Source organism: Dermacentor andersoni, chromosome 3, assembly GCF_023375885.2.
Source record: "Dermacentor andersoni chromosome 3, qqDerAnde1_hic_scaffold, whole genome shotgun sequence".
Classification (NCBI taxonomy): Eukaryota; Metazoa; Arthropoda; class Arachnida; order Ixodida; family Ixodidae; genus Dermacentor; species Dermacentor andersoni.
Genome location: NC_092816.1, coordinates 40,337,501 through 40,365,196, shown reverse-complemented (window position 1 = coordinate 40,365,196; position 27,696 = coordinate 40,337,501). Strand labels below are relative to the sequence as shown.

The 27,696-nt window shown below is 47.5% G+C and overlaps 1 protein-coding gene across 1 annotated transcript in view; it reads left to right on the top strand.

The window, feature by feature from the left end:
• The first annotated feature begins 565 nt into the window (after window positions 1-565).
• LOC126517508 (uncharacterized) overlaps window positions 566-27,696 on the top strand; it is a 57,910-nt gene continuing 30,779 nt past the window's right edge. Inside the window, exons 1-2 of the mRNA XM_050167241.3 lie at window positions 566-686; window positions 1,274-1,389. Coding sequence (XP_050023198.2) covers window positions 1,275-1,389 — 115 coding nt within the window. The 5' untranslated portion in view covers window positions 566-686; window position 1,274. The remainder of the gene's footprint in view (window positions 687-1,273; window positions 1,390-27,696) is intronic.

The following is a 27,696-nucleotide window of genomic DNA, read 5'->3' as shown; positions in this document are numbered from 1 at the left end:
TTGTGGGACAAATATACACCCCAAAGGGTGCAACTGTTTTTAGAGTGTACCGGGCTCGCAACGTTCACTCTAAAAAAAGTTTGCACCCTTTGGGGTATAAATCTGCCACACAAGGATAATCGTCATCTGCCTTGATGCGTTTTCTCTCTTTAACGCTGCGAGCCCGGTACTTTCCAGTAACGAACGGCATACGCGCCATCAGCATGACATAGCATTCCCGACAGGAAAGTAGCCGGCGCGGCGTTTTCAAGAAAGGAAACGCATCAAGGCAGATGACGATGATCCTTGTGTGGCAGAGATACACTCCAAAGGGTGCAAACTTTCTTTAGAGTGTTAAAGAAAGGAAATGCGGACAAGACAGATGACGTTTACCGTTGTGTGGCAAGATACGACCCAAAGGGCGTAATTTTGTTTTAGAGTGTATGGGTATGCGTGCGTACAGGCAATGGTACGACTGAATATGAATCGCTGAATCGAGACAGGTGCTAGCAGGGTGCTAGCTTTCCGTTCGGCAACAATGAAAACGCGCGCGAGAAATGTTTACAGAAATAACGAACAGGTGGCAGCACCGGCCAACGCGTGCAGCCGGCAAGTGCAATAGGTGCGTTTGCTTACTAACAACAACTGATGCAGCTAATGCCGTTGCGCTGGGCAACTAATACCTTGTTTTAAAGGAAAAGCACAAAGTAAGTACTCATGCTGCAAACTTCAGATTGCCTCACTATTCTCGTTACTCCAGTATTCTCGCAACATTTCCCCCCTCCTGCGGCCTTTCGACCAGAGTTTCGTGTTACATAGTGCTTACGTGCGCTGTGAATGGATTTAATTTCGTTTACTCGCTAATGATTGCATCAGAATTATTGTCTGCTGGTAGGCGCCCGCATGCAGACGTAATCGATGTAGTTCACCGTCTCACGGTGCTTGTAAGATCGAGCGCATGTCTACAATCGAATTAACAGGAAGGTGCTATGTCAGCTGGCGTAACATGTTGCTGTTGGTGTGATTGCATAAATACTTCCTTCCTGGCCTGACCCGTTTGTAGTGTAGCGCGTAGTGGTGGCGTGCGGTACAAATACGTAAGTTAAGGGCGCTTTAAGCGCCGTTTTAAGAGTCCGTGCTGCTCTACATTCGGTTGAACGCCGCGGAGACCTTGTTTAAAAATAGCCGCCTCGTTTGATGTATCTTTGCCGCGCACCGTGCCGTTTCACAGATGCGGAAAACCTCTTCGTGCCGCGACTGGATGTGGTTTTAATTTCCTTTCCCTGTACTGCAGCATGTCTTCCAGAGCTAAACAACGGAATGCCGCGAACTCTGCCGAATCGGCAACGCTGACCGTCAACGAAAGGATACTCAGGGATTGCCACGCTCTCTACGTCGACCCCGATAATGGTAAACTATAGTCGCTCTGCTATTAGTACTGTCAGTTTACAATGTCTTACCTGCGACGCTACGAACTCAAAGATTGCCACTCGAAGGTGTTCCACTCAAAGGTTGCCCTTCGTACAGCAACCGCAAAACAGAAACACAAATTAAAGCTAATATGTTCGAATGCGACCTGAATCTGTTAGTGTTGGAAAGTAGTGACGGTCAGGGCATGTGCTCGAAGTGACCAGCACGCACGTGGGCCCAAACACACTGGAAAGCTGGTTAGTTAAGCGAGTTGATAGGGCATTTGGTGAGCATATTTTTGCACTGGTTTCCATAACGCCCATAAAACCTGTACACCGTGTTTGTGACAGTGAGAGCTTCCCCCCCCCCCCCCCCCCCCCCCCCCCACAAAGCTGTCACTCACTTCTTTTCATAGGCGTGCAAACTTACTGCATGCTTACGCGAAATTTAACCTCTCGCTCAAGATGTCAAAAAGAATTTCAACCCGTGCCCTCGCTTGAGCTTCAGGGCCTAAACTTACAAAAAAGATTTTGTGCTAGAACTCTTTGTCAAAGCAGCTACCAGCCAATCACGATGTCAGACATGTCTTTAGCCAAGGCTGGCCAATTACAAGTGGCATTTGTGAACAAAAGTCTTTGGGTATTCAGCCTCAGACGAATGATGCCAAATGTAAACAGACAGCGAAATATAGAACTTATCTGATGTCACCTGACACCTTTACCTCACAATGTTTCCCTATCAGAGGTGCATTGTTTGCTTTTCCCCAAAGTTAGCTTAAGAACATTGGGGTTACTGTTGAAGTAGAAGCAGATATAATGTATGTACCGCAATGTGAAAAAAGGATGTATGTTCAGTGAAGGTAAACAGTAAACAATTGGACATGGAATTGATACTCCAGTCAGATGAGCAAATTTAGTGGCACTTTGAGCGAATCCACTTCGCCTCGCTTGAGTGTCACTTCAGCAGTGTGGTGCTAGACGGCAAAACAAAGTGTCATTTGGGATTGATGACAGTGACAATCTGTGAAGCCATAGGGGTGGATATCACTCTCGCCATCTTTAGTTTCAGAAACGGTTATTGTTTTATTACAAAAACAATGCTTTGCCATAAAAATAGAAATACTATAAAAATACCTTTGCAATAAATACCTAGAAATACCTTTGCAATAAAAATAGAAATACTATAACCCCTAACTCGTGTAACCCTATCAACACGTCTATTTGTTTTGAGCCAATACATGCACAAAACACATCCGAAATCCACGGGGTCAAAATGGCAGAATTTATTGAAAATTAAATGTTTGAAGTTTGTGTTTGGCTTTACTGATGTTGCAAACTCACTTCAGCGCAGCGAATTGAGTTCGTTGAACACACTCACTGCTGCACTATGGCATGGTTGGACTGTGGTGTGGTTGAGGAACAGCGTTGATGTGCTGGTCGGGGAAGGCATGTTGACTTCTGCTATACTCGTTGATTAGCGGCACTGCTGAATGTCAGCTTGCAATTGCTGAAACAGATCTATTGAACCGGAGGTGTCAAGCTCACAGCATGCTAATTCTTCTCTTTTAAGGTGCAACATAGTCAAGGGGTCGAAGTGCTCCAGGTGTTTTGATGCAAGATGTATGTTAGTGAGGTCTGGGATGTAACATCGATGCAAAACCAGTCACTTAATCTTCATCAGCCATAACATTTCATGTCAGTGTGAACTGTGCTAATTCACTGCATTGTTCAGCATTGAACACAAAAAGAAAAGTCAGGATGAAGTTTGCATAAGTGCTGGCCTAATAGTTTGTGCACTGCTACTTATTGCTGGGCTAGTTGGCCCATACTTTATTACGGCATTAAAGACACAAAGCAACGTGAAGAAAGAACTACATAGCGGTCACTTTCAGCTATGTGTATTCAAAGCAGACCTTCCTTGAAGAAGTGAACTGGGGGGCTCCCTCTGAGTAAATGTAGTTGCAAGTGATATTCTTCATTGTTCTGTATTTCATGGCCTGCACTTTATGCACTTGATAGAGGGACATCTTGCATTATTAAAAAGTTAGCTTGTAATGAGACTATAAATACATAAACTGCAACCCATTGTACTGCTGAAGCCATAGTATAAATTTTTCCTCCTGTAAAGTAAGTTATAAAATCTGTTTGCCAATAGAATTGCACGCATCATTGCCTTGCATATACTAGAAACCAGCACATCAGTGCGCTAAAGAGGGAAACCACTATGCAGGCTTGTTGAAAAAAAGTTATCTACTAACATGAAAAAGTATGTACTGGGTTCATTATTATACATTTTAATACTAATTATAAATATACAGAAAAAAGAAAGAAAATCATGAACACTCTGACTTTATGAAGTCGGGAAGCATGATACATACACCAAATTCTACATGGCTTTGTAAGAGCTTTGCATTTAGAACAATACATGAATACTTCGGTATTGATGACTATCTTACTGCTAACAGGCAAGCAAATTACTGAGGAAAAACCCAGTCCAAAACAAAGGATAAGCATTTTGCTTTGCTAGAGTGTCACATAGGAAGACCATGCATGGAATTTTCTCTTTTACTCATAATTATTGGTGAACATTTCAGTATAGAAAAGAAAGGGAATCCATACAAATTTCAGTAAATTTTATGAATTGGGCCGGAAAGCAGGAAGTCCTTTGTTTTTTTTTTTAAAGTACTGGGAAGTAATACAGTGCATGAAATAATAAATTCTTACACTTGACAACAAAGTTCCTCAACATATTGCACACAGATTACTGCATCGCATTGAACAAAAAGAAAGAAAAGAAACTCTTATCCAGTGATATTATGTTATTCCCGAAGGAATCTTGTTAAATTCCAGGTTCAGAAACTGCATTTCACCTCAAAGCTCTGGTAACATTTTTCACATTCTTGTTTAAAAAACTGCCGGTATGTTCGTGAAAATCGGTCCCAGCGGACCGGCGCGTCGAGTCATTCATTTGTGCAGCGCGTATTCACAACTGTACAGGAAATTCCGTTGGGCTAGCGCTCGTGTCATAGCGTTCGTGCGTTGTGATTCAAAACTACGCCAGCAGTCCGATGCGACGTTCCTTCCCTGCGGCGTTGGCGCGACACTTCTACAGAACGCCTTGGCGCTTTAATTCGTGTGGCTACGAACTCCACAGCCAAAGAACGCGCCTCTACGTCGACGCCAAGCAAGGAACGCCTGCAGCGACAGGCAGCGGGATAGGACACGCCTTTATGTGCACTGGTGCGCGTGCGCGGGCATTCGCCGTGGCTTAACGACAGGAACCGCGCCTTTTCAGCACTCTGTTTCAGCAGTTGAGTGCACCGTTGCCGAAGGCGCCGGCTGCGTTTCTGGTGCGCTCAGGAGGCGAAACAACACGTCCCGAACCCAGTGTGCGCTTGTAGAGTTGTGTGCGTCCTTATCGGGGGCAGAACCGCTCGGAGTGATCCTTTTTTCAAATTAGCTCACCAGATATAGCGTGGGAGCCTTCACGTGGCTGTTTCAATTGAAAAGGCGGTCTTCAAGGAAAATTTGGTTAGATTGAGCTACCGTTCTACCGTTACCTCAACTGCGCATGCGCGCTCGGCGGCAGGTGGTAACGGTATCTATGACGGTATGCTGAAATGCAGCTTGCGCGATGAGCTTTGCTTCGTCAGTTCTTGTGACCCCTTTTAGCGGAGGACGAGCCACTACACAGCGGTCCATACTTTTCAAATCCGTCCATTGGTCAGTTCACAGTGGCAAGTTCATGGCACGAACTATATTTCGTTGCGCTTTCGCGGTGGCACGCGTGGCGCAACTACGCGCTTCGACTGCATTGCGCGCTGGGCATGCTGCGCGGAACTGTCGCGTGGTGTGGCTGTCAGGTGAGGCGGAGTGTTACGGCATTCGCGATCTCCGCGGACTGCGTGGCCGCCCGAGGGCCTTGCTTTTCCCGGACGCGGGTTGTGACGAAATGGCCGGGGTTTTCTTGTTTGTCCCCTCGCCGCACGACGCTGTCGCCGGGGGCGCGCGTGTCGCGTGTACCTGTGGCGCGAAGCGCACAAGGACACAACGCGAGGGATCGAGCACCGCCGGCATCGAGATTAGCCGGCAGTGCGAGGCGCCCTTTGTATGTCCGTTGTGTTTCCACAAAAAAATAAAAAAGAGAAAAAAAAAACCTTGCAGGAGCCATTGATTATTGTCACTGTAAGCGTGTAGCAGAGCTCTTCAATAAAGCTCTTCTTTCTTCATTAAAGGGGCGGTGCGCTTGACGGCGTATATTAGTTGCAATGAAGATACTCAGATACTCAGTTGCAATGAGATACTCAGATAGCCTCTTAGCCAATCAGGGCTGCAGGAGCACGGCAGATAGTCCGTCAAATATTTGAGAAGTTTAGGACTAGATTCAAAACATTAAACTCAAAAATTTAAGACAATTTGTAGTGACAGTTTTAAAGTATAGAGAGCGCTTTCACTCAGTCGCGAAACTGATAGCAATGACCCGCACGGACACAGCTCCTCGGAGGCCTGTTACAAGGTGGTGATGCGCCGTCTTCCAGCAACATGGCGTCGCCCGATTCGGTTGTGTCCTGTGTGTGCCGTGCGTCGAATGTGCGCTGTTTCCCCAAGCTGGCGAAGCAGATAACTTTAAACGTTCTTGAAGGGCTTCTCGTCGAGTGCGGAGGCAGTTCAAGCTGGAGTTCGCTCATCAAGAGGGCTTCAAAACTCACCCAGGTGAGTGAGCGAACGCCCTACGAGTGGACCACGCAGAAGGAGAAGGCGGGCAGGGCGTTGTCACCGAAGAAGCGTTGTGGTGGAAAAAAGCGGTGAGCGGACAAGGAAGCTGGACGATTTTGACCTGAGCGTGTTGCGAAGGGTGGTGCATAACTGCTGCCAAAGAGGGGAGATTCCGACTCTCGCCAAGGTGGTGCGGCGTTTCAAAGAGGACGACACACTACCGACCGTGTCCACAGTAACGACGCAAAGGATGCTGAAGGAGCTCGGCTTCCGATACAATAAACTGTCTGGGAACGCACCTGGAAGACGAAAGAACCAGTGGTGCCGACCTCAGATGTGACGTGGACGATGAATTGTGAACCCGTCTAACGGGATAACTTGATTCACTCCTTGTGTGCACACAAGTCGAGATCATTCAGTACTGTCGCAGTGGGGGCAGCGAGATTGACAACGAGAACGTCTCCAATGAGCTATGGCAGACGCCGTAGTTGAGGGCTCCGGATTAATTTTGGCTGCTTGTGTGTAGAAAAAGAAGTGGGGCCAATCCCTTTGGAAAGGGTGTCGTCCGTCCAAAAAGAAAAAAAGAAGATAAAAAAGACACCAGCGCCACCTGCTACAAAAATAAACAAGCTAAATATTAGTACACATCTTTTAAAATAGATGGAGCCACCTGTCATCACGGGGTGACAGGCGCGTAGGAACACAGTTTTCTAATGCGCTCCATCGTGATTGGCTTAGCGGCCCCTACCTGCCACAGCGCTGCAAACATCATATGAAACGAAGTATTGGAAGTATTTCTAGGGACCCTAGTATGGTGAACCAGCGCTGGAGTTCTCACTTAAAGTCCCTTGATGATTTGAAAGTAGCGACACTCTTTGAACTCTGCCGCCGCCGCGCGACCTCCTCGCCTCCTCCTCGCCCCTTGCGCGTTCCCCCGTTTTGCCCCCGTTTTTGTGCACGACGATTGGTCTCCCTGCCGTTGCCCTTGGAAACGCGCGGATCTTGAGTTTTGCTTATGTTTTTCTTTTTCGTTCGCGCCATTTTCCTCCTCAGCACGGCTGGCTCGGCCCTTTAGCTCGGCGCAGCGAACGTTGTACGCTGTGTTTCCTGCTCTATGTGCTAGCGCTATGCCGGCCTGTTGCGCATATAACAGCAGCAAGAAGCCTGAAGATGGTTGTGCCGTTTTTGTGATACCACAAGGAAAGCGTGACGGCTTGCGCAGGAAGCAGTGGCTGCATGACATTGGCCGAGAGAACTTTGTTCCGACAAAGAACAGCGTTGTTTGCGAGCTGAGGCATCTTTCTTATAGCTCGTAGCAAAGCATCCCGTAATGCTGCATTTTTTTTTCATTCTTCCGGCCTGCTAACCAGCGTTTTTGTTGCGGTTGTCCTCAGTATGCTTAATATTCTGGGGCGGCTCCATCACCTCGCACGTCGCTAACTTGTTATTCAATCGGAAGTGCAGCATTATAGATTCTGCTTTGCGCCCTGAAAAAATCAGTGGCAAGTATACCCGTGGTATTGCGGGTGATAAGCGTAAGCCAGTCAACATTGAGTTTTTTTTTTTCAAGTTTTAAGGCAAAAGCCTTTAGATCTCTGTTTCAAGGTCGCGTTGTAAACTGGAAGTATCACGTGACCCAAGGAGGCCAGAGGCGACCCAAAGCATGTCCACCCCTGTATAAGAGAATGATTACCCAAATTAATTAATGAATCATTAGTGAGTGACCTAAGGTGGATTAGGGATGATTAAGGTTGATTAGAGTGTATTAAGGAATATTAAGGTGGATTATAGTGCATTAAGGAGGATAATATGCATGAATAAAGATTAAGGTGGGTGGAGGGAAATTAAGGCGGATTATGGTGTATTAAGGTGAAGGGTTGATGAAAGTGTATTAAGACCGATTAGGGTGCATGAACAAGGATTAGGGGGGATTAAGGTGGACAAAGTATTAAAACCGATTAGGGTGCATGAACAAGCATTAGGCGGGATTAAGGTAGATAAAGAGAGATTAAGGTCGATTAATGTGGATTAGGCTGAATTAGGGTTGGTAAAGGAGAATTAAGGCCGATTAGGCTGGATTAAGGTGGATTAGGGTGTATTAAGGTAGATTGGGACTATTAGGCAGGATTAAGTTGGATTAAGGTGCATGAATAAGGACTAAGGTGGGGAAAGGTGGATTAAGGCGGATTATTATAGATTCGGGTTGATAAAGGAGGATTAAGACCGTATAGGGTAGGATAAGGTGCATTGGGGCGATGTGGGTTTATTAGATTGTATTAATGTGGAGTGGGAGAATTAAGCTGGATTAAGGTGGATGAATGAGCATTAAGGCGGATTAGGGGAGACTAAGGGGAATTAGGGTTCATTGAGTATTAAGACCGATTAGTCTACCATAATCCTCCTAATGAACATTAATCCACATTCATCGACCTTAATCCTCCTTCATTCAGCTTAATCCACCATGATCCACAAAAGCCCTTTTTAATGCACCCTAATCCACCTTCATCGACCTTAATCTACTCTAACCCTCCTTAAGGCACTTTAATCCTCCTTAATCAACCGTAATGCTTCCTCATTCACTTTAATCCACCCTAATCCACTATAATCGTTCTTAATTCACCTTAATCCACCCGAATCCACATTCATCTACCTTAGTCCACCCTAATCCTTATTAATCCCCCTAATCCTCCTTCATTCACTTTAATTTACCCTAGCCCACCATAATCCTCTTTAATGCACCTTAATCCACCCTTATCCTTCTTCGTGCACTTTAATCCACCCTAATCCACTATAATCGTCCTTAATGCACCTCAACGCACCTTCATCCACCTTTATCCAACCTCCCTTATGACCTTAACCGACCTTCATCACCTTAATGCACCTTTATCGACTTTAATCCACCTTAATCCTCCTTAATACACCCGAATTCATCTTAATCCAATCACTAATCAATCATTACTTTGCTAATCATTAATCATCTCTTATACGCGGCTGCATATGCTTTGGTTCGCTTCCCGCCTTCCTTCGGTCACGCGATATTTTATGTAGCTCACAACGGGACCTTGAAACAGAGGTCTAAGGCTTTCGTTTAATAAGCCACACACAAAGGGATGTGTCACAATGAATACTAGATCAGACGCACGAAGTAAAGCGTCTGATCGTGTGGCAGAAAAATTGTCTGGAGTATAGAACTCGCCTCAAAACTCCCTTTAAACCAGTATACCCAGTCCATACGGCTTTAAGAAAAAACCAACCTCCTCATAAACGTTGCCTCCAGCATTATCGATGCTGTTATTAGCATTTCTCAAAATTTTCAACCCCACTGGGGCGCGCAACTGGCCCAAAATAACAGACCTCCATAGAATCCTGCGGTCCGTCCGCGGGAGCCCAGGAGGAATAGCGTGCCGTGCGCAGCCAGCGGGCGAGGAGAATCGAGGAGGAAAGCGCCGTGAGGAGGAGAGTGTCGCTACTTTCAAATTATCAAGGGGTTTTATTCTCACTGCGCCTGCAGCGCCGCCCTGGCGGTCAGAACGTGCACAATGCAGCCTCCCCCGCGGACGAAAATTGCGTTGCGTGCCCTTAAAGTCGAAAGAAAACAAAAGGGCGCCGACGATACTGTTGCGTATACAAGTGCCACAACTAAGTCGGGATGAGGGAGGATGTATCCTTCTGCGTCTTTCTATCTAAACCCTACGAACAAGAACGGACGCGGCGTTGGATCCAAGCAGTCAGGCGAGCGGAGTAAGCTCCCGTCTTGTAGCCCTGTCAAGCGGTGTCGGGCTGGTTTCTAAATCAAATTTCGCGTGTATCCTTGGTTTATTCGATAGTGAAGACGGTCAGCCATGGCAGACAGTACCAAACCGCAGAATCTGCAGTCGGTATTTCGTCGGAAACAAAATGAGCAATAGCATGCACCATCCGCCATATGTACCATTTTTCCTTCGCAATGCCACCGCCAAGCCCCTTCCAACGCCACAGCACCAAGTGAACGATACGAAAGGTAAAAATTATCCATTCATTGCCAAGAATTAAGTGGGAGGGAAGCTGCCTTGTAATACGAGTTGTATGCGCATAGTGCTGGCGCACGCGCGACTAAGCGACCTATGTGTTTATAAAAATGCGGATGAGGACTCGGCGCTGAGATGCATCCAGCAAATTTATGTAATTAGTGCTAAATGTAGCCAGGATTGTTACGGATCAAGCAGCGGAGCACTCAAACCTTTGCTTGCGCGAGTCAGCCGATGCGATAAAGCTTTCTTCTCCATTGACTGCTGTGGCGAAGTAACATCAGAATTTTTTTATGTCTAGCCAGAGAAATATGGAATATCTTCAGGCCAACTAATACTTACGAAACCATAGCGCAGCACGACCGGAGCCATAACTGCTAGATTTGCGAGGCAGGCAGCCACGCAAGCATGGCATCGATACACGACGCAACCGTTAAACACACGTGCTCGCCGCGACGCACTGTGAAAAATATATAAAGCTTAAAAAGCTTCTTTCGTCATTTCTTCACTTGATGGCGCTAGCTTCTTTACAAAAACTATCCACTGGAAGCGGCGCGAAAACGGAAACATACGAACTATAATACGGTTGCGTATGTGGGTGCGTCGTCTGGTTGTGTGGCTGGAATATGCCGCGTTTCGTCGCCAGGGCGGCGTGCAACGCACTCTTTTCGACGCGCCGCCTATCCAGCGCTGGTTCCCCCTTGGCGGCGAGGAGTTACGGAGTCGCCATCTGTCGGAAGCGCCCCACTTGCGTAGTATGAGGGATCACGCGGCGCGCTCCTCATAGGTTTCGCTTACGACGCTCAACAAAAACACCACGCGGCAGCCCTCCTGTAAATTTATGGAGGTACTCTCAAAACGAGGGAAGTTTTTGACTGTCGATATAATAATCTCGGGTAAACTGAAAGCACAGAATCGTTTACAGACGCTATATCTTTACCGAATACGTATGTACAGTACGTGAACGCCACTGCGCGCGGTCGCCGCGATGGAGTCTCCCGCACCGGCTTCTTGCGTGAAAGGTAGGCAAACGCTGAGAGTAAACTATGTGAAATATGTTCTTGTAGTGGGCTGTCTGTATAATCAAATGGGGCATAACAGAATGGAGCCTCAGTCCAGCGATCGCATGGATTGGCAGCGACCGACTGCGCGTCTGCATGCATGTCCGCGCACAATGTTTTGCTTTCGCAGTGAGCGCGTTTTGGCACCATGCCGTGAGCTTTAGGCCGCAGCATATGAGCATTTGACAGTACACTAGCAACCATATTTTCGTGGACGCTATCAGAACTGTTCAAAAATAATTCCGTTATAGAGACTTCGACGCCTAGCTACGGCGACTGTGATGTGCCGAAGCGACGATTCAATCTTTTTTGTCTTCCAAATTCTTGGACACTTCAATATTATTTCTCAAGTTGCGTCGCACTGTATGTTTATCGGTCTTCTCAGCGTGCGATTTCCTTCTGCTTGATTTTCGTAATCCAGTGCATTAATTCATAACGCAAACATTACCACATTGCATGCCTTTTTTTAATGTGCGTCTTACCGCTCCCTTTCCGTTCCAGCGAACTTGCCAGTATCCAGCATCAGCAAGTTCATAGACCAAACCGTCATGACATATTAGCCGGGCAGCGGGCGCGGGCGAGCGTCTCAGTGCGCGTTTTCTGCTACTCACCAAACATCGCGCAGTCCAGGCGCCGTAGCAGAAATGTTCCTCGCGTCTGTGTGTGTGTGTGTGTGTGTGTGTGTGTGTGTGCGTGCGCACGCACGCACACACGCACGCGCACACACACACAGGAGCCGTGGATGAAGTGTAGATACGTCGAGTACGAAGTTTGTATGATATCTTTTTTTAAAGCCGTTATGGGGGGTCAAATTTGGTACACGTTAAAAAGACCGAAGTTTAAAGCCCACTGAGCGTGGTTTAGGAGAACGAACTAGTGTGTGCATCTATGACGCTATTCTGGACCAAACTGGTCGTGCTGGCTGACGCGGTAAGCGCTGGCAGTGAATGACCACCGAGAAGACGAAATGCAGGTTGTTGTAACGAATTTATTTTGACAAATGCTCCTCGCATCTTGACTGTATTGTCATCAGGGGTGAAATCCGTGGTTTGATGGAATCCTGTCTGGTCGGGAAGAGGCATGATGAATAAAAAGGGACGCCGACCAAAAGCTAATAAATATTTACTGATTTTTTTTTTTACTATACGTTTGTAGTTCTTGGTTGGCGTTTATCTTTATTGACCATCGAGAGACCGTGTCAGATAGAAGTACAAGTTGTGTTTAGAGTAATAGAAGGAAGTTTAGAAAATGAAAGTGAAAGGATGCATGGAATGCTCAGTTTCGGAACTTCGGATAACACGACAGTTTCGCGACAGTGCAGTCTAAGGGATAAAAAAAAAAAAGATCGCTTGCTAAAATTCAGTTGTTTGTCAAGTATAGGGAGTTCCCGATAAAGCGCTCACGATGCAAGTTATATATGTGGCGATTTAAGGAGAACCGAGCAAAATTGTACAGAAGCCGTCGACGATGATCGTCAGTGTAAGCGAATAGCCCGAACAAACGAACTTTTTACTTGCGTCGAGCGCTGTTGCAGCGTTCGCGCGCTGCCGTGGCTATGCACTCTTAAAGAAGTTTACACCATTTGGATTGTATGTTGTCCCCAAACAATAATCGTCATCTGTCTTGTCCGCATTTCTTTGACGCTGCGAGCCCGGTACTTCCAACACTCTAAAAGAAGTTTACACCCTTTAGGTTGTAACTTGTCCCAAACAATAATCGTCGTCTGTCTTGACCGCATTTCCTTTCTTTAACGCTGTGAGCCCGGCACTTTCTGGTCACAAATGGCTTGCGCGTTATCAGCTTGACGGAGCATTCTCGACAGGAAAGTAGCGAGCGCCGAGTTTTCAAGAGAGGAGACGCAAGCAAGGCAGATTATTGTTTGGGGACAAGATAAGCCCCAAAGGGTGTTAACTTCTTTTTTAGAGTAGTGGCGGCTCCGAGACTAATCCTTACACCCCTTTTTGGTATAAGGGCATGAGTTATGCACCAATTTATTTACACTCTTGTTCACTTTTGAGGGTTAAATTAACAGCCTTAAAAGTGAATAAGGGTGTTAATTGGTCTACACTCTTAAAACGATTGCACCCCACAACGATAATCTTGATCTGCCTTGCGCTTCCTTTTTCGATAACTCGGTGCTCGCAACTTTCCTGTCGAGAATGCTGCGTCACGCTGATATTGCGCAAGCCGTTTGTGACTTGGAAGTTCCGCTCTCGCAGCGTTAAAGAAAGGAAGTGCGGGCAAGGCAGATGTCGATTATTGTTGTGGGACAAGATAAGCCCCAGTGGGTGTACATTTTTTCAAGAGTGTCACACCCTTACAGCCAAACATTTAAGGGTGTAAATAATTTACACCTTTCAAAGTGAACAAAGGTGTATTTTGGTCTATAACTCATGCCTCTACACCCGAAAAAGAATGTGTAATGGTGTGAGTTATAGATCAGTTTACACTGTTCTTCACTAAGGGTGTAGACTATTTTACGTTGCACATATGTACGATGCGTCGGAGCACCGTGGCTTTCACCGCCGCAGCCGTATAAACCCTTAGCCGACCACCGCGGTGCGGCAGGTACAACGCGACGTGAGAAACGAAAATTACGGATCATGGTAGCTAAAGTAAACAGCGCAACGAACTTGTCTAGACGCGCGAGGTAACTTTAAATTTATGATCAGTATATACGTTTCGGAGCATATTCGGGGCCCCGACGCACGTTGCGTTGCATTTACGTTTGGCGTCGACCACGCCGTCGCGTACCGGCTTTCACCGCCGCCCGAATGCCGTCGCCGAACTCCCCTTGACAGCTTCGCTGTAAAGCAAAACGAAACAAAAAGGCGAGGATGAGATTCCTCGCTACGAAATGGCGTAACGTGTAGTGAGAAAGCGGCGAGCGGCTGCGTTCTTATTAACCACGCTTTCTCGCGAGCTGCGTACACGTGTCAAGTTACTCCTCACAAGAGGAGGGCCCGTTGTTAGGGAACCCGCTGCAAAGTCACGACGACCACGGCCGCGGTGAGAGTCCCGCCGCATTCGTCCGTCGCTGACGACGGCCAACGCGAAACCGCGATCACGTATGCACGAAGCGAGAAGTCACGCCGCAGAAGCCACCGCGTCGGGCGAGCGGAATCGGCAGCCACGTATTACTGCACTGTATACTATACAAGCGCTTGCACAGTTACGCACGTGAGAGAGATGCGGCCGGGGAACGGAGTTTTTGTTAATGTTTCCCAATCTTCCCACGCTGTTTCGCGCAGTTTAATAGAAGGGGCTTATAGTATACACATTGTGCGCGAGTGGCATGCATGCATGTGCGCGCGCCTTCGAGCAGGAGATATCTTTGTTAGAGCGCGCTGTTGTATCGCTAACGTAATGCGGATTTTCGCTGTGTTTGCCCGTTGTGTAGAGAACGTGTCGTGTAACTTGAACCCAGATTGAGTGAAAAAAAAAAGAAAATGAAATAAAAGTGTGTGAGGGGGGGGAGGAATGGGGGAATTTCTTCGTATACACGCATGAAACCAGCGGCGTGTTCGGTGAGCGAATCCTCTCACCAAATAGTTGGGCCAGCATGAACGAAGCTTGTGCAGTTCATTTCGCGAACGGTAACCCTCAGTGTCAACGGTAAACCTCAAGCTCGACTGGCCATATGCGCAAAAACGACAGCAATGAGAGGTTCTTTTTTTTTTCTTAATTGTGACTAAAAGGATCTTCTATTGTTTTCTCTTGTACGCGGTGTCGCTGACATCTATACGTGCTCTTGCTGTCCAGTCGGCGCTTTACGTGCACGTCGACAACTAATATGCGCTACTAAGGCGTTATCTACTGTGCATGCCTTAGTGAGGTTCTGCGGCTCCACCACTCATGTACTCGGCAAATGATGGCTTGTTGCCACCGAGATTTCAGCGTTCGCGCATTATACCAGGTTTCCTTTTTTTGTTGTTATTTATCACTTGTGTTAACAGTTGGGCACATGTGACACTCAAGAAGCTTCAGACCAGATTACGCGAGCCGATACAGACCCTACGTTATAGCACGTTGCTATAGCACGCGAAATGATCTCCGAACGCGGCTTTTATAATCTATAAGCAGGGCGAAGGGCTCAGCCACTGGATTATGGAGACATCGGAATTGATCAGTGGTAGGTGAACAGCGCGAGCCCCGGTCTATCGAGTGAACGTTTCGGCGAAGCGACGTGTTACTAAGCTTTATGTAGTAAACTGGATGTGAGCGCGAACGAGGAGGTTACGTAGGCTTCGCGTTGATGGGTTCTTTCGTTTCGCCTATACAGTTGGCCGCGTATGTGGCTTGTGTATGCCGAAACGACCGCTTACGGCGACGAGTTTACTCACGCGCACGTTGTTCAGCGCTATGCCTCGATGCGAACGCACTCGAAAATTACGCGACACGAAAGGGAACCCGACCGGAGTCTTGCCTACGTGGCGAATATCTCTCGTGACGTCCGCTTCCGCCGGTTTAAATGAAAAGAAAGAAAGAAAAACAAGGAATGAACAGTCGAACGCGGTCGATGCGCGCGGAGACTGCCATATCACCGGAAATTTTATTTCGTTCGGAGATACGCGTATGGAGCCCCCGCATACACTTGCGAAGAAAGAAAGGAAGACAGAAAGAGTTTAGACTGTTACAGATAGCTTGCTGGCAATGACGAAACGTTGAGTATACGCACCAACGTGAGTGATAAGCTGGGATGGGTGCGTGGGGCAATATCCTTGCTAAAATCGAGCATGATATTCTATTAAATGCCAAATTAAAGTCACTTTAAAGGAGCATTAAGTCAATGTAAACAAAAACAGAATCTCTGTAACGGTTTCTTGAGTGGCGGACACACCGACAGATTGAGTTCCGAATGACATTGTTCGGGCAGGGGTTATAGTTGATGAGGCTGCAGGGGACGGCTTGGCCACATGTATCGAAAGAGAGAAAGAGAAATGAAAATAGGGAACGAGGCGATAACGTTCGATACTAGTGGCGAGAGGGAACGAGGCGAAACTAAATAGCAGGTGACAGCAAAATAGTGAGCGAGATTGCAAGACCCCCAGGTGCGCTGCCTGCGACCGCAAGAAGTGCAGTAAAACCCGGAAAACCTGCAGTGGTGTGCTGCCTGCTTCTGCCTGCTGTTCGTCCCATTTTTTTAAAGCAGTGTGGCCATGACTTTTCCAGCATGTCAATGTTTATGCGGTAAATAGGTAAAGGTCAGGATTTTCTATATCCTAGAAAAACATACTCGTAAGCGCGAGGACGTTCAAAAAAATTTGCGCTAGAACTCCTCTGGCAGTTGTCTAAGTATGCGTAAGCATTGTGCCACTTGCTCACCTCCACGTAGCCCAGTGTAATTATCAATGTTATGAAACTTGACCCGAGCAGTATAAACGACAGCATTGCGGCGACACGAACTGCTGCGGACGGCGGCACAAGGTGAATTGATGACGCAAGCAAACTACTGCAGGTGGCGGCGCCAGGGGCGCTGATGGCGTTCAGATCCCTATAAGCCGTCATATAACTATTTAGCGCCTTATCAATCCGCGTCGAACCTTTATCAACCGTGATTATCAACCGTACTTCGGCGGCGGCTGCGTATGGCGCGGCTGCGCGGGCCTGTGTTCTTAATTGCCGCTTAGTTCGCGTTGAAGCGAGACGCGCAGGTCCTGCATTGAAACAACGCCTAGATAGCGCAAGGCCTTTTCACTCCGATCCTTGACGTCATGCTAGGGGCCCGACTGCCATAGAATCTAATGGGGCTGCTCCCGAGTAGACAACAGTGATCTTGACGTAACCGCTTTTGTCATGCCAGCCTTGGCAATGAAAATTCTGGGACAGTAGCATGACGTAGTGAACAGTCCTTGCGCTATATCTAGGTGGTGTTGCTTGAAAGCGATCTGCGATGGGGACAGGGAGCGCGGAGTGCTGATAGCTTCGTGTGCGCGCTGTGTTCTCGCCGCCGCTCAGTTCGCGTTGGAGCGAGAGGCAGCACGAAGGTGTATTCGCTTGCTGCTGCTGGCCTTATCTTGAAAGCGGTCGTCTTACGTGACGAACAAACGGGTTTACTCGTAGGGCGGGCATAGGAATGTTTATGCATTTAATAATTTGCTGTTATGATGCTTCTTTCCGCGAACTAGTTTCTGTTTCGGTACCCTGGAGGTGGACACGTCATGAAGTTGCATTACATGGATTCGCACAGTTTCAGCGATCGTGCGGCTGTACGTGCGAGTGCAGCCTCAACAGACGCACGTACCACTCTTGCGTATATTATTTCTATATTTTTTTTTATTGAGCAACGTCACCATACCTAGCTGTATATTGCTACGCGTCGTCAGCAATTTTTGCGGTGTCATGACAACACGATAACGTCGATCAAGTGATAAATAAACCAACTCGCGGTTCTAACGTTTTAGATCTTGTCTTCTGCAGTGCACCTGAAACGATTGGCGAAGTTCTGTACTTCGATGGTTTTAGTGACCACAAGCTTATTCATTTAGAGCTTAATGCCCCATTAGCATTTCAAGGTACTACAACCAGGAAAATTCGCGATTATAATAGAGCCGATTATAAAGAAATGAATAATAGGCTTAATGACTTTTTCATTCAAGCGTTCTTGCCCTCATTTTCGGACAGGTCTGTTGAATACAACGGGGTGCTTTTTAAGAACATGATAAATAATCCAGTATACAAATATGTTCCCTTGATTTCTATCTCAAATGACAAATCTAAACCATGCTTCAGAAAAGCTCTCCGTCGTCATCGAAATCAAAAGAAACGTCTCTACAAAGAGGCCAAACTCGTGTCCACACCATCGGCTTAAATTATTGTTCTGCTGTTCGCGATTCTAAGGATAAATATTTTTCTCGCGACCTCCCCTCTCTTTTAAAATCCAATCCCAAAATGTTTTGGCGTGTGATATCTCCCGACAGTGCTAGTAATCATATTTCACTGACCGATGATGACCATCTGCCACTCTCTGATAGTGAATGCCCTCATGCATTTAACAGGTACTTTGCATCAGTATTCACAAGGGAGGATCATTCCAACGTACCCGTTGTACCTGATCATGATTGGCAATATATGGCCCCTATTAATGTCACCGTTGAAGGTATCGCTCAACTCATTGATAACCTAAAGATTTCTACAAGTGCTGGTGTTGACAACGTTAACTCTAAAATATTAAAAAGCACTGCATCAATTTCCAGTCAAATTCTTTGCCTCCTTTTCCAACGATCACTATCATCTGGCTTGCTCCCTACCGACTGGAAAATTGCCAAAATCGTCCCTGTGTTTAAAAGCGGAAACAGAAATTCACCTGAAAACTACCGTCCAATTTCACTGACATGCATTTGCTGTAAATTACTCGAACACATTATCGCTTCTCACATTTACAGTCACCTCGAACATAATTCCTTCCTTTTTCCTGAACAGCACGGCTTCCGAAAAGGATTTTCTTGTGATACTCAACTGCTAGAATTCACGACTGATTTGGATTTTAACATGGACGCTAACCTACAAACTGACTGCATCTTATTATATTTTGCTAAAGCTTTCGACCGCGTTGCACATTCCCGTTTGTTTTCAAAATTATTTGATATTTGCCTAGATTCTTTTACACTGTCATGGATTCGTAACTTTCTTTCCGCCAACAGTTTACAACAGTTAGCAATTTTACTTCATCACTCTGTGACGTAACTTCAGGTGTACCTCAAGGCAGCGTTCTTGGCCCTTTATTGTTTCTCATATACATTAACGACCTGCCCGCTAACATACCTTCTCGTCTACGACTCTTTGCTGATGACTGCATCATTTACCGCTCGATTAAATCCATGGATGATCATCTCGCCCTCCAAAATGACCTTAACCTAATTTCCAGTTGGTGTAATAAATGGCAAATGACACTTCACTCGAATAAATGCAAGGTTATCACTTTCAGCCGCAAGCGTACCAATTCTAACTTCTCGTATCTCATAGATAGCACGGTATTGTCTCAGGCATCATCATACAAGTATTTAGGTATTCACCTCACGCATAATCTATCATGGGCCACGCATGTCAACACAATTTGTGCGAAAGCTTCAAGGACACTGGGATATCTGCGCAGGAACCTGCGGAATTCTCCTAACACTGTTCGAAAACTGGCCTATCTAACACTTATGCGGCCACAGCTAGAATATGCAGCATCCATTTGGTCCCCACATCAAAACTACTTAATAAACTTTCTAGAATCCATACAAAATAGAGCCGCTCGCTTCATTACACGTAACTACAGTCCCCTTTCGAGCGTAACACAGATAAAACTTGATATCTCTCTTGAGCCATTACATATTCGTCGTTCAATCGCTCATTTATGCTTATTTCATAAATATCGCCACTGCACCAGGCAATCTGCGTTACCTCTAGAAACGCCGTCACGCATTTCGAGCCGTTTACATAATCAGTACAGCATCAAGCGCAGATATGGAAGAACACAAGCCTTCAATTCATCAGCCCTTTCACGTGCCATCGATCTTTGGAATGATCTTCCCGATAATATTGCATCCATATGCAACCATCAATCATTACATAATCAGCTGCGCGAATATTTTCAAGTGACATCGTGACGTTAAACCTTCTCTTGTATAAAATATCGCACTTTTTGGCTATTGTGTTTTTGTAAACCCCTGCTTTATTATTTTTTTCTTGAGTCATGTGTCAGACATTTGTGCTGTATTTGTATACTTCAATTATTTGTTGTACTTTGCTCTTATGTTTGTGGCTGCTTTTTTTTTGTACTAGCCCTGTGCAATGGTGTCCCTTTCCCTTTTTTGACCTGCATATTTTGAATTTCTTATAATATCCTTGTTCGTCCCCCTTACTCAATGGCCTCTGGGCCCTGTAAGGTATTGTGAATAAATAAATAAATAAATTAAATATCTCATATATGTTTCCCAGCCTTTAAATTGCTGAGTGTAATTCTTAGACGTACCAGAAGTGCGCAAATTCGAAAGTATGTCAGCACACATTTCTCCCTATTCAAGCGATCCTTTATGCTCTCTGGTGACAGACGTTCGTTTATTCTTGTGTCCAATCATGCTAAGTTTACTCCATTGGGAAGTTCCAGAACTCTCGAAATGGAGTACTCTCGAGAATAAGACAAACAGTTACTCCTTTATTCCTGCGGAATGAGTTGCCGGCACTCCATTTTGGTCTTAAGTTGAAGGAGCGGGTGCCTGAAAAAACGAGATAAAGCTGATGCACAGACGGTAGGGGTTCTGTCGCAGTTCCGCGTATACGGTGTTCTGGGTAGCTAGCCGTTGTCACACCCTTGAGGGCATCAACCTCACAACGTGACGTCAGCAAGCACGACTAAGCAAATCTCCTCTTGAGAGAGCTTGACTTGCTTGAGAGAGCGGCGAGTGTGGGCGCTCGGTTGTAAACTTCTGGTGAGCATCAGCGTATAGGACGATTCTCAGATAATTTAGTATTGGGGCCTTATAAGCACTTCTCTCCCTACCCAGCCACGTTTCACACATACTAAATTTGTGCATTAAAAATAACGAGAAAAAACCGCCGCCAGTGTTATTTTCCATCACTGTCTGGTTTCCCTTTCGTCTTTCTCCGGTGCGTACTCTATAGATCACATTAGCCCAGGCCTGCTCCGTGGCTCAGGCCGATCTCTCTGCCTTTCTCTATAAGTGAATGCTCTCTGACATGGCATCCACTGATGGTCGAGATTCGCGCAAATGTTTTCGAAGGCCTTTCTCCGTGAAGTTTTTAGAAGCGTATAAAGCGACGGATGCTCATCGCCAGTCGGCACCCCGTTGTGGGCGGTATGCCTTTCGGCGATGATGAATCACTCGAGCCGCGCACCAGGAACAGCCGGGAACCGGACGCGTCGTTTCCCGATAAGGCGACGCCATTCGGTGTATCGGCCTGACCCGCGCACCCCTTTTGTTAGCAGTAGACACACTAGTTAGTAGCATATCTGCACGGAGTACGCAGCGTATGTGAGAGCAGTCGCATGCCCGCATGAAGTACGCATTTGCGTCTTTAAATCCCCCGTGGCACACTTGTTTCTCCTTCTTTCTCTCACTTGCACCACCCTCACAGTTTCTTCTCAAGGAACGCCTGAGGTCGTCCTTCTGCATGCGTCTGCGTCTTCAAAATTCCGTAGCTGTCTTGTTTCTCTCTCTTTCTCTCCCTTGTAGCACCCTCACCGCTTCTCCTCAAAGAACGTCCGACGTCGTCCTTCTGCAGGGCTCCGGCGACCGTTGTCGCCGCCTTTGGCTGCGGCTTCGCCGTATCGGCGCTGGCCAGCAGTCGGATCTCCCGTCGCTGGCTTCCGGCGTTCGCACCCCTCTAGTTCCGGAAGCCGTCGTCGGCGGCGGCAGCGGGCGCTGCCTTCTCCCGTTTGTGTGTTTCTTTTCCCGCGCCTTCGCTTATCGGCGGCTTCCACGCGCGCGGCCATGGAGACTTCCGATGGCGGACGTTTCGTGTGATGAACCACGGTGGCATGGCGTAGACTGCGCGCATTACACGTCGATATGTGCAATCGCCTGGCTCTCACCGAAAGAAAGAACGAGGGGTTTCAGCGTGCCTATGATAACATGCACGTGATGCACTTGAACAATAAATGGAGCGCAGTGCGTAGGTGCTGATCGAGACCGCTGGCCCGTAATCTTGGCGGATTTTAGTGCTCGTAGGTTGAATATTTGGGCGGTTGAAAACAAAGCAAGATGAAACGAATCGACTTCAATGGGCGAGTTTCATTGGATCTCTGCATATAACGGTTGACGACTATACTCGTGCTTCCTTCTCGTTGTTCCTCACCTTTGAGAAGTGATAACCGAGGCTCGCACCATTCGAAAACGCGTTGCTGGTGTGAAGGTAATATGACAGGTTGATGGAGGCCGCAGGGGTAACGATGGCGCAGGAGCAGCAGCAGCAGCAGTAGCAGCACTACCATTAACCCCACGGCCTCCATCAACCTGTCTTTACCTTCACATGAGCAATACGCTTTTAGTGGTTCGAGCCTCGGTCGTCGATTACACCGAGTTGTTCGTCATTCCAAGGTAAATGCCATTTAATCTTGATTATGTCGCCGTTGCCGTGCCGTCGTCTCCATTGCGTCATCGTAACACAGGCGCTATATCACGCATTTGTTGTCATACCGCGTCGTGGTCATGCCGTCTTAACCGGGCCACCGTCGTCATTCTCGCTTCTTCATTCGGTTGGCGTCATACCGTCGTCATACAATCGTCGTCATCTCATTGTTTTCATATCGTCGTCGTCATGTCGTCGTTATACTATCATCGTAAGTTATCGTCATGCTGTCATCGCTATACGCCTTTGTGGTTCGATCGATATCGTTCTTTTTCTTCGTCGTTCCATGTAGGAGTCATACAGTCGTCGGCATGCCTCCATGCTCGTGGCCCACCTTGGCAAGCGAGTGCGAGAGCGAAGCGGGACGACGTCGGAGTCTGTGGCATATATCCGAAGCAACGAAAGCCTCATAATTATCACTACGCGCGTTAAGTAAGCGTGGCTTCTGGAATATTATCCGTCGCCGCACTGTTCGATTGCTTTTCGCATTGCCACGACAGTCATCGTGAGACGAGTTCTGCCGTAATGATTATTTTTTTCTATGTAGCGTCTCTTTAAACAGTGTCCAGTGTTTTATCGTTTGTTTTTCTGCTCGTTGTGCAATTGTGGTCATCATCAACGCGGCGTTTAGAGCGGGAAGAAAGAAAACAAGTAAGAAAACTAAAGGATCCACGAAGTGGGTGCACCCAGCCGTATCTGTAAGCTTTCATCGGCGTCGATTACGTCATCAGGAATACGGCATGTGGCCGCCACTCCGGTCGTGTGCTCCTCCTCTTCTCTGTGCCCGTCAGGAAGGCGACAAGTCGCGGCCGTTTCCTATATGAGCATTGCACGCGCGTTGCACATGCACGTTTACACGCGCGATCTCGTTCGTGTTTGTTCGTGTGTGTGTGTATACGAAACTGCGCGTGCGAACCGTTGTCGTCTGTCGACTTCCTCCGCCGGCAGAAGAAGCCCGCGGCCCATGGCTGCGCGCGAGCCCGAGGCTTCCGGCGCGAGCGTTGCGTTTCCTTCCGGTGCCCAACCCGCGCTCTCTCCCTCTCCGCTGTCCCCGCCTTTCCTCCTCAGCCCCCTTCTGCATGCGACGTGGACATCCCCGTCTTAAAGACGGGACGCCGGGCCTGTCGACGCTTGAGTCCGCCGGCTCGAAGCTGGCCGTCGAACATCGCGTCGGTCGCAGGGCGCCGTTGTCCCGGTCAAGTCCAGCAGCGGGGAAGCGCGCCCGGCTGTCCCTCCAGGTACGTCGCGCTACGTCTGCCTGTTTCATATGCAGCCGCGCACGTGCGGAGTCGACGCATATCTTTGCGAAGACAACATTGCGAACCTCCGTGTGGGACATCGGGCCCTTCCTTCGACGTTGTGTACAGCGGCACCATGGAAAATTGGCTGTTTTCTTTCTTTCTCCTGCTTCTGGGTCATCGAAATACATTTGCATCGGCTGTTGTGAATATAACATGCGCTCCCTTATTCTTCCCTCTTTGGTCCCATATTAGCAGCCGACAAGATGAGCGGGTATTCATTTTTTTTTCTTTCCAATACTTTTATGGTGTGCATGGGAAAAGGACTGCGCTCTTCTCGGAGTCTCGTAAGCGGTCGCTGTGAAGATTTCTTCTTGTGTTTGAAAGGGCTGTTGGGAGCGGCGTGGGTGCCGCTGCATGCATCGTTGGGAGCTGCAGTCAGAATTATAGGGATGGCCCACCTTCTAGAAGCGTTGCGATTCGAAGCTGATGGCACTGTCAACGTACGGGTCGAAGATGGAGATAAGTAAGACACGATTGGAATATTTGTTTAAAAAAGAAAGCAGGTAAGAGGTGGGGATGGGATTGTTATATGTATAAGGTAACATTACAACTTTAAGGCGCTCCATTTAAAACGTTCCTATCGCCCGGCCTGCGGCCACGTCAGCATTGCCGCATCCCGGGACCCCGTCGACGCCGTAGCGTGCCGGTCTGAGAGAACTCCTCTTTCCCGCGCCGCCTCCACTACTCGCTGGTGTGGACGTGATTCGAACGCGCAACCTTGCGCAGGAGGTTTTATTGGTTCCTATAAGCTCACGCGGGACACCTCCTGCATAGGACATCACGATAACTCTCTCGCTTAAACACCCTAAAGTGGTCCGCGGCATTAGAGTAACCGGCAGCATTCCCAGCTTCATAGGCTCCCTCCCGAAAAATCTGACCGAGCTAAAATGGTGCCTAGCTTCGGCCATCTGGCAAGAAACACCGTCTTCAGCGCATAATAGCCTTCCGAAGATGCATGCAGCCACGACCCAGGCCGTCTTCGTGGTGTGTACTCTGTACAAAAAAAAAAAAAAAAAAAAAAAAAATAAATAATAATAAGAATATTTGGAACACTGTGGCGCATATGCCGCATGCCGCAATGTGCCGCATAAGCTACCTGCCGGTTTATGCAAGAAAACGTGGAGAGGTCGACCGTTGCCCGTATGTAGTTTGGTATATTCTGTCTCGTGGCTTCACTGTACGCGTCTCGTCCTTTACCCTCCCCATGACTTGTCGATTGCATATGAAGAGTGGACTTTGGAAGCTCTTCCGAAACAATCGCCTTGCGCAACAAGCACATATAGGAAGAGTTCGGGAAGCGTTCCGGCCTACGTGCGCTGAAACCCTGTGTAGAAAAAGTGTTCATTGTGGATTCGTCGTTTTCGTTTCGCGTCGGTGGCGGTAGGCGACGTGACCGGGGTGTCGATTCTGCGCCGCGGCCTGCGAATGCTGCCGGGCGTGGCACTCGGCGTTTCCAAGTTCAAGAACACGTGAGGAAGATATATGGAGGATACATATGAATATATGTATATTCAAACATGGGGCGCTGTGTTATGGCAGCGTCGTTCAGCGCGGTGATATAGTTTTCCGGTCTTCAGGTTTCGAGCTTTCCCGAAAGCTGCACACACATTTCAGCCGTTATACATTCGGCGCTTCGGTGCTGCTACTGAGGGGGAGAATTGTAAAAGACCGCTGAAAGGTCGGTAACTTAGACGTAGGGAAGTTGCAGGTGTATCTATAGGGCAATAAATGACTTTGATTCAAAGATTCTATGGTCTTTAACGCGAACGAGTGATTTCTTAAGTATCGAGAATAAGTACAGCAGGAAGGTAAAAATTATGAGCCTGGTGACGCCCCGTTTCTAAAGGGGATGCTCGTAATATGCATCCGTATCCACTTACTCAGATCTACGCGTCAGTTTATGGGGCTTGGCTGATGACGTAACTCGATCGGAGCGCGCTTTGGAGTACATGCGCGCGCCGACGTGAGAGCTCTGTCCCGTGATTTAACGAAGAACGTGAAAGAGATTAACACCACCGACTAACGCGTTTGTCGGGCGTTAATCGGTCGGTTTACGTAGCGTAATGAACGATTGACATGTTATGTTAATCGTTTACCGTACCCAAATTACGCTGGCCGTACTGACTTTTCGTCAGAAGAAAGTGCGTCGCTGACTGGACTTTGAGGCGATGCCTTAGACCTCGCATGTATATCGGTTGTCTTAACTCGAAGCAGCGCGCGCCCAACCTTGTGTGCGTATCTACGCTGCCATTTAATCTTTTTTCCGTATTAGCACTTGGAACCACATGCGCCGTTCTGAGATAGTAAATGCTTCGGGATGCTTAATCATTTCTTAAGAATTAAACACTCTTTGAGGTTACGACAGGAACAGTCACTACTGTGCGCTGACCAATGGTAATTGCTCCACCCGGACTCAGAGTTACATGTGCCGCAAGAATGTCCAGTCTCCTCCACCAGGTCTGCAGTCTTACTATAGCGATTGCTGGCTATCAGCAAGTGGTGCTAAAAGCGTCACAACTCGCCGAACAAATCGGTCTTTCTGAGAAACTTCAATAAGAGGGGCGAAACAATTCGTTTCTGAAGTATATATATATATATATATATATATATATATATATATATATATATATATATATATATATATATATATATATATATATATATAGTGTCCTCTATGGTCGCGCACGGAGCCCCTCTGCATACGTTTCAACCTCTTGTAGATGGAAGGTCTTTCGCTCTTCGACGAACAGCTGGGCAGTCTAACGAGTAATGTTTCCTGTCCTCACGCGATCGTGGCAAAAACGAACGCATTGGTGGTGTTGACAGCCCAATCTCGTGTCTCGCCCCGCCGCGAAGTTCACGCTGACCGCTTGCGAGTACGCGTTGCAATATATACAGTGACACTCGATCTGCGCTGTCAAGCACCGTTTCTGGTGCTTATACTGTACTGAGTTGCTCCTGGTATGTCATCATCATCATCATCATCAGCCTGGCTACGCCCAATGCAGGGCAAAGGCCTCTCCCATACTTCTCCAACTACCCCGGTCGTGTGCTAATTGTGGCCATGTTGTCCCTGGTAACTTCTTAATCTCATCCGCCCACCTGACTTTCCGCCTCCCCCTGCTACGCTTCCCTTCTCTTGGAATCCAATCCGTAACCCTTAATGACCATCGGTTATCTTCCCTCCTCATTACATGCCCTGCCCATGCCCATTTCTTTTTCTTGATTTCAACTAAGATGTCATTACCTCGCGTTTGTTCCCTCACGCAGTTTGGGTATATACCCGCCTGGTATATAGCCACAGCAAAAACTACTCGATTTTTCTCCCGGCACTCTCATCACGTCGTCGTATTATTCCGCACGCTCTGGGGCACGCGAAAACTTTGCTTATTGGGCAACAGCTACTAGCATCGCGCCGCGAAAAAAGGAGTATCTCGTCGTTTTCGCATGCCCGTTTCTCAGAGTCTGGCGGAAACGCTCCGCCGACCTGTTCGCTTCGACACGGTCGAGCGAGCAAGCGAGCGAGTGAGCTAGCCCCGCGCATGATTCGACGACGCGTATGAAGTGTCTTTGTGACTAACGGTCCGCTCCAACGCAAGGCCGCGGCTCACGCGTTATTGTTGTTTTTCGTTCGACCCTTCCTCTTGCTGCGGCTGCCACTGGACGAACATGCGAGAGGGCACCCGGTTCCGCGCTCGCCGTCTTATGCGTATTTGCGTTCCCGATGTTCCGTGCATTGGAGTGAAAGAAAAGAACTCGAGTGGTGTTAACGGCATACAAGAAACATATTGAGAAGCATCTGGATCCGTATAGCGTCATGCTAGCATGGATCCATGTAGACATAGTATAGCAACAATGCACGCATGAACATACAGGCAGGAGACACCTTTATACAGCAGGCGAGTAGCATGTCATATTAGCATATAGACCACAAGAGTTTCAAGAAGTAATACAATTCTTTGTAATAACGTTTAACCATCACACACAAAAAAGCTTGATCTTGCTTTAGCTGAACGGGAAGATCGTTCCATAAAGAACCACCAATACCAGAAATCCGTCTTTTTCCGTACACATTGCTATGTACTGGCTTCAAGAAGTCGCTACTTTCAAGCCTCTTGTTTTGAAATGGGAAGGCGTAAAAACTGAA